The following is an 8,009-nucleotide window of genomic DNA, read 5'->3' on the forward strand; positions in this document are numbered from 1 at the left end:
ATCTGTCCGTCGAATTGTTATTTCTTTTTATAGGCTTAATTTTTCCAATTATAAACTAATCCATCCTTCTAATGGACCTGTCGTTATCCTCGATTCCTTTGGCCCCGTCAAAAGGCTTTTCGCAAATTGTGTCACTCGCTAAATCTTTTAATCGCTCTTGTTACAATATTTAAAGAATACTCATTTAAGCAAGAAAACAACAGAACCAGATTTTCGTGTTAGAGCCGCATCTGAGACGGGCAAATTTAATCCAAAACGAAAAATCACTCATTCATGATAAATCAAAATAGAGTTAATTGTCGGTACGTCAATAAAATTCACGTGTTTCCGCTATCTCAAGGTCGTAAAAATTATTAATGCGATCAGGAAAGACAGCTATTATATCTAACGATTGCGTTAGTTTTAAATATAATGAACGGAAATCTATATTGACTTCCAGAGAACTTTCTGGATTAAATTTCTGAGGCGGCTTTCGCCTTTAATTAATTACAGGGTCGTTCTTTCTGCACGATATCTTTGTGAAAGAGGCAATTTTTTAAATCTTATTTTCATTATTCATTTTTCAAAATCATGCTGTTTTCTTCAAGATGACTTGTAAACCTCAAGCGAAGCTCTTGCCACCCTAACTGAGTAGAGGCATTTATCATAAAAGGGTTTATTCTTATCGGAACAAACAAACTATGGAAAGAATTCTGGGACGTTGACAGTGTGTTCGAAGCTTCGATAATGAGTGTGAGAGAAAAGCCCACTTCGAACGATTTTTGTGCGGAATGATTCCCTTTCCCCAAAAACAGACATTAGTGTTCAAACTCAGACAGTAATGTCTAAAATAAAGCATTAGTGTCCAAACTCAGACAGTAATGTCTAAAACAAAACATTAATGTCCAAAGTCAGACACTAGTGTCCAAAATCGGACACCATTGTCCAAAAATCAGACACTAGTGTCCAAAATGGGACCCAGCTATCCAAGTACAGATCTTGTGTCCAAAATCAGAACAAGTGTCCAAAGTCGAACAGTACTGTACAAACTCAGATCCTAGTGTCTAAAAATCAGACACAACGGTCCAAAATTAGAACTAGTATCCGAAATTAGACACAGCGTCCAAAATCAGACATTAGAGTCGAAAATCGGACATTATGGTGAAAAATCAGAGACCATTGTCCAAAATCAGACACAGCTGTGCAAATCAGTATTGGTGTCCAAAATCAGAACTAGAGTCCAAAATTAGACACTAGCGTCCAAAATTAGACACTACTGTCGGAGTAGCCTTGGCTGTGTGAGCCGGTGTTCCATCTTGCAACAAGGTCGTTCTCCTATTCGAAGTAGTCAACTTTCTTTTACGAGTTCTTCTAAAGAAGATCGGCGGCTAGGTAAGGGCTTGACTATCTTTTTAGTATATTGTTCATTCAATAATTAGATGTTGACGTTTTCCCTTTTGGAACAAAGCGAAGGGTTGTTATGCTGCAGCCTGTCATTCCACCCCATTCTCGGTTTGTCCTCAATTGTTCGCGAAGTGAACTTTTTTTTTTCACTCAGCCTCGCTTCTCTGTACTATTTGTTATAAGGCAAAATTGGTATCAAGCAAGAATTTTCTGTATATGTGTTTTTAACTTAGAAGAGAAGAGTTGGAAAATGAATGGAAATAACATATTTCCACAAGCCATTCAATATTAAAAAATATATATAATAAGCTAACTATATAATAAGCTAGTTGATTATATCTAACACCTCTTTCTTGAAGGTGACTTAAAGGGTAACTGACGGTAACTTTTTCCCCTTTTTTTGTCCTAATACATTTCTCTTCGGTTAAAGAATCCCAAATAAGCAAATAAACGATATATTGTGCAAAACCAAATTTGCTACAAATTCTTTTGACGCTTAATCGACGGCCATTTTGAAAACGTTCCGATCCAGGTCATGTGATGTGATACGTCACACGTGTGTAAGGCAGTGAAAAGGGCCACGTTAAGACCTGAGAGTAAAAGCTTCGCCCTCGCTGTCCAGCTGCTACCGAGTGAAAAAAAAAAAGATATTTTCCATTTTGGTGCAGGTCACCAATTAGAGACTATGAAATACGAAGTGAGAAATAAAATGCTTTCTCTGAAAAGGTTGAATTATCGAAACGCGACGGGTCGCGTATCTCTATTTGGAGCCACAGGTAAATTGCATGCAATGCTAAACAGCGGTTAAAAAAATATCTATTATTTTTTTTCTCGTTTTCCTCTTGACCATTATCGGATCCGTTACTTGAAGAAATTTTTTTAGTCCGAGCCGAAAAGCATTTTAATCAAGATTTGTCCGGTGTATATCACTGTGACCTCAAGCCAATCGGTTCTAGAGTGAACGTGACATAAGCACGAAGTGTTGTCGCGTATCATAGGGGGTCTTCACTTGGTTTCGTGAACGAAACTCTTCTTCCACGTCTCGGGAAATGAAAAAGATTTATCCTTTCTTAATTTTTTTTAACGGAGACTAGTGAGCAGCGAGCAGCACAGCAGCACAAAGAAAGACTTCATGCTGTTTGGATAGCTGCATGTAACCGTCGCAAACGTGTGAAGCGACTTAAACTTTTTGGCCATAAACAAGGTACAAAGACCACACAAGGGGAAATCTAAGTTCACAATAAATTAATGTTAAGTTGCAAACAACTCTTATACTTTTCATCCTCCGCACTGCATTTAAAATGATTTAACTCATATGAACAGCAGGTGGCTTTTTTGGGGGCGGTACCCTGGGTACGTCCTTTCTTCTCCAAATTCTCTGTTTATTCTGTTGTTGTGTAACAGTTTTCAAGGGTTTTTTTTCTTTAGATATCTTTTAAAGTGTAATTCTAATTTCGTCAGTGGGTACTCTATGATTTTTATATTACCAATCTTGTTTTTGTTTTGTCCGATCTTAACCGGAAGAGTATGAAATTTTTAGGCAGAAAGTCGAGTCAACATCACTGTCACCTTCATGAGCTGAGCTGGACTCCGAGAAAGTATTTAGTAACGAAATAAGAAGTAAAGAAAGCATTAACTGCACAGGGAGTGTAAGAAATTGTCCCAACATACTTTCCCCTTTTTTGTGTCTATGTATGAACCATCTCACACGAAAAACTAACAAACACAGGACGACGATTACACAGGCAAAATAACGCGGGAAACAGAAAATCAAGGGCATTCGCGGTTTCTACATTTTACGGGAAAATAATATTTTTAAATTTGTTCTTTTCTTTTAACTTTTGAACATTTTTAAAACTTGAAAGTAGGCAAAATCAGGCTATTTGAAAATTATGGCTTCCTAAATGCAAAAATAAGCAAGTTATAGAGTATAGAAAAAGGGCGAAAACTTTTTAATGACCTTGTAGTGTCCAAAATCAGACACTAATGTCCACAGACAGGTAGGCATGACTCGCGAGTTTAAAGACATGACGCATGACTTGAAAGACATCACTTGTAACTTGAACTCAAGACCTAAGAAACTCGATTGGCGAGTTATTAAGGACTCGTGACTTGAACGGATTAACCGGCGACTTGAAAGATATCATCCGCGAGTTGAAAAGCATTATTCGTGACTTGAAAGGCACAATCCGCGACTTGAAGGGCATGACTCACGACATGAAGGCATCACCTGCGACTTGAAAGGCATCACCTGCGACTTGAAAGACATGACCCGTTCCCTGAAACCCACGACATGGAAGGCACGACCCGTTGTTTGCCGTGAATGCATGACCCGCGACTTTAAAGGTGCAACCCTTTTCACGCGACCATTAGTCAAATTCGTCGTAAAAGAGGTTTAGGAGAAGAAAAGAAAATCAGGAGTTGATAAAGCCAGCTTAGTACTTATTATCTCATAGATACCATGCACGTATATTTATATAAAGTCTTCGCGAAGAGCAGATCAAATGAGACATGTGGAAAAAAATTGAATGGTAAAACAGATGCTTTGTAACATTTTTTTCTCCTACGAAATATCCGGGACCGTAAAGATCTGTAATTAGCCCGCGTAGGTTGATACTGACACAATAAACATAATTTCCTCTCGATGAAAAGAAGCTTTTACTTTCTCGCACCTATGAATTCAATTCTGATTAAGCACACTCAAGACTAAGCGCCTCTAAGAAACCAGAACAAAAGATATAATTTTCAATGGCTGGTAATACTAAATAGTCTCTTTTATATTCGAGTATTATTTATACAGAGCTTCACGAGAGCCAATTAATATTTTACTCGTTTTAATTCAGTCCAACACTCTAATGCAGCATGTCAATAGCCAATCACGGGCTAGTTGTTATCGAGAAGGAAACAAATCCCGGAGATTTAACGTCTTACTGAAGTGTTGCATTTTATTCAAGATAGGTAGTAACGCGGAACTTGCCTAACACAGAAAATCCGTCGCACAAAAAGTCAGTCGAACGAAAAACGATAGCATGGTGCCTTTGATAACTTTCCTGTACGCCTTTCTGAGCATCCTAATCACTTTCGCAAATGCGTTTGTGATATCTGCCGTCTACTCAACGCGTGCACTTCGAAGGATTACAAATTATTCCCTGGTTTCGTTGGCCATCGCTGATCTTGTTGTTGGTATGATTGTACTTCCTGTAAGGATATGCGAAGCACAAGACTTTCGCAAGTCGCAAAATTTTAGTTGGTGCCAATTTTCACTGAGTCTTACATTGCTCAGTTTGTCTGCTTCTGTTTTGAATCTTTTAATTGTTACTGTAGAGCGTTACTTTGCTATAATTTTGCCTCTTTCGTACTCGAGTAAAGTTACTGCTCGGCGAAATTTTTATGCAATAATTCTCGTCTGGTTTGTTGCAATGTTTACCTCGTTCTTGCCGTTCGTTACTCTGAGGAACATGACAGCTAAAGAGCGTGGCCGAGAACACAAGATTTGCCGATTTGCAGACACGATGAGCCCAGAATATTTGACATTTTTTTCAGCTGCCATTGTTTTAATTCCAACTTTGTTCATCTCCGCCGCCTACTTGAAAATTTACCGTGCAGCAGTCAAGCTGAGAGGAAGACTGAAAGCTTTACAAGTGCAGCGGGATGGAAATCATAATATTGCAAAGGCGTTAAAGGAATCTAAGGCTGCTAGAACGGTTGGTGAGTCATGCCTCTTAAAAATCTTCAACTGAATCTAATTTACCAGGAATTAAAACTACCTTAGTCCAAGAGCTTTTTGATCTCCAAATGAAACTCACATTACCTGCTTTCAATTTGCGTTGTGCAGCCAACATAATCAACTTTGCAAGAATTGATTATGGTAAATTTTAAAACAGGATGTGTTCAATTCACGCGCCCCCACATCTTGCGTCAAAACTTGTTCTAAAAGCATGACGTCTGAGAAAATGTCGCTTAACTAATTTCAAGCTTTCTTTTACTTTATTCATATATTTTCACCATAAAATTTTTTTCCGGGATTCGATATTGAGCGGTTTCATGGAAATCAAGCGTACAAACTTTGTATTTAAGTTGAAGAAAGAAAAAAAATTAAAAAAAAATTTTTTTTCTAAGTAATCAAAGGGATATGAGACAAAGCGACTTATAAGCGCTGTACATTTCGTAGCGTTTGTATCAAGTGTATTTCCGGAACACATGGTGACTTCCTGTAACTTACCCGAACCGCGGCCGATCGAGAATTTTCCACATTTTGTTCCGTCTGAATGTAGTCGGTAGAAGAAAGAAAAAAGTCTCAATATCATTCCAAAACATTTTTGAAAACTTTTCCGTTTTTTTTTCTCAAATTGTTTCTTTTGAGCATTGAAGTCTCTTACAGCGCTACGTCTTATATTATGAATATTATGAATTAAATTATGAATTTAATTTTGATGTTCTATTAAAAATACTACTGAAGCTCTAAAAAAGAGGTTCTCTGTCCTTCATGTCATTTAAATGATTGATACAATTGAAGCTACGCTTACTTGATTGAAATTTTTATAAATGAGTTGGTTTTTTATGAAAGACTAATGTAAGAAAAATTCTTTTTAGAATTATTTTTGCAGATCAAAATGCTTTTAAGTTCTATCTAAAATACATCTGTTATGCCGTACCGAATATGGATATAACCCCATTGTGCAGACCAGCACATCTAATCGGCTGGAAATCGTGTAAAAGCAATATTTTATTTGATATCTTGTCTCCTGGAGACTGAAACAAATTTCTAATCAAAACATCCTATGGGGGAGGGGGAGGGGGCAGTATGTAAAAAGTACAAACGTGCAGGGTTGCACGCGTATCTTGTTGTTGTTTTTTTTTTCTTTTTTTTTTTCTTTTTGAGATATTATGCGAATAATTATTGCCATAAAGTTGCATTATCGCGTTACATCGAAACCTTTATTCTTTCCCTCAGCCAAAGACATGGACCCTTAGTGGAGTCCGTCTGAACATCAACCTTGACATTTATCATTAAATTTCAGCCTTTGTCCCAAGCGACCGGCTCAGTATGGGAACGGTCATTATATATCGCGAGGGGAGGGGTGGGTGGAGTTTCGGACGATTTTGGTAGTGTCACAATAAAATATCTGATCCTCCCCCCGTAAGGCTCTACAATATTCCTATGATCCCCTTCATTGGCCGTCAATTTTCCACAGTCACCCCTTCATATTCTATTGGCGACGACGACTGATCTCCCCTCAGTTCCTCCTGAATATCATGTGAAAGATATTCGGATAGAAAATTTAAGGGGTTTCGTAAATTTATCTATTTGTATTCACATAGGACAATTATCACACTCTGATTACTCTTTTTTCGTTTGTCAGGGATTGTGGTAGGAGTATTTTATCTGTGCTGGATTCCTTTCATGGTAGCAGTCATTTTGAGCGCTTTCGTCAAAAATTTGATCACCCCAGTCGTAGTTCTGGTCATCTCTGTTCTTATCTATAGCAATTCCGCCATTAACCCAGTCCTCTACGGTTATTTGAATCGCGACTTCCGGTTGGCTTACAAAAGAATGTTTTCGAGAATTTCCTTGCCAAGCGCATGCGTAAGAGTCCATCCTCGCGAAAGAAGAAGATGTTATGAGTTACCAGAGTTATCTACGAGTTCTCAGCCTGGTCAAGGGCTATATATCAGTGACAGTGCGTTGTGATCATTACGTACCCGCCGCCAATCTGAAACCGAAAAGACCCTGGAACGACCCTGGAACGAGTTTAAGGCACTATGTGACATATTTCGAGTTCCGAAGAAGCTAGGAAGCCGTTATGATTCTTTGACAGTCCATGAGGATTGCCACTAAAGTGGGAACGAACGACAAACACAAACTATCCACACACGAAGAAACTCGCGCGGTAATTTCGCCGTCACTATATGTCCCGTTCCTAAGCGAAGTTGGAAACAGTTGCTACCGTAAACAGAACCCGACTTTAATCGCGAGTTTGTATGTAATGTAGTTTAGAACTCCATCCGGGCAGGGAATTGATGCTACAACATTTATAGTATTTTCTCTATGATAAATCCTAACTCTTAATTCTAGCTAAAATTTTTTAAACCACTTTCGACCACAACTCGAACTACCAAAAAAACACCACTATCAAAAAATTACGCGCTTGCATCCTCATTTGGTTGTTTCGAGACAACACCTGTGATTTGCGCCATATTGTGGCAAGTACATATGGCCTTGTGATAAATAATCTGAAGAACTAAAGGCTTAATTTAGTCAAATAACCTCCATAGTTTAAATGCACTCACAGACGTGAACCTCACGTTGATAAATTGGCCTTAAGTCTTGGGGAGATAAAACACATCAAATACTGATAATTTTAGAAACGTCACATTCGAAAAAGAATCAAGAAGAATCACAGAAGTGTCATTTTAAAATGATTTAGATTACACAAAGGACAATGAATTCACCTATGCCTGAATACAAACAGTCGGGTTGATAAGCGTCGAAGATTTAGTTCAACTGGTAAACGAATACCAACTGACCTTCATCACAAGATAACCATAACGTCATTATCCGGCTCCAGGCTGTGCGCGGCTAATAAGCCACTTGTTGATGGTTTTGGTGGGTTTTGCCACCCGCC

The 8,009-nt window shown here is 38.2% G+C and overlaps 1 protein-coding gene across 1 annotated transcript; it reads left to right on the top strand.

Annotated features, from left to right (window-relative positions):
- The first annotated feature begins 4,263 nt into the window (after positions 1 to 4,263).
- Positions 4,264 to 7,778, top strand: LOC113686354 (beta-2 adrenergic receptor). Its single transcript, XM_027203967.2, has 2 exons — positions 4,264 to 5,091; positions 6,747 to 7,778. The coding sequence occupies exons 1-2, from the start codon at positions 4,413 to 4,415 to the stop codon at positions 7,073 to 7,075; spliced, it is 1,008 nt and encodes a 335-aa protein (XP_027059768.2). The 5' UTR covers positions 4,264 to 4,412; the 3' UTR covers positions 7,076 to 7,778.
- The last annotated feature ends 231 nt before the right edge of the window (positions 7,779 to 8,009 follow it).

This window comes from Pocillopora damicornis, chromosome 2 (assembly GCF_964200805.1).
Source record: "Pocillopora damicornis chromosome 2, jaPocDami1.2, whole genome shotgun sequence".
NCBI lineage: Eukaryota > Metazoa > Cnidaria > Anthozoa > Scleractinia > Pocilloporidae > Pocillopora > Pocillopora damicornis.

Coding starts and splice junctions, on each gene's coding strand:
- LOC113686354 (XM_027203967.2), top strand. CDS start 4,413: ATGGTGCCTTTGATAACTTTCCTGTACGCCTTTCTGAGCATCCTAATC. Junction 5,092..6,746: donor TAAGGCTGCTAGAACGGTTG/GTGAGTCATGCC, acceptor TTCGTTTGTCAG/GGATTGTGGTAGGAGTATTT.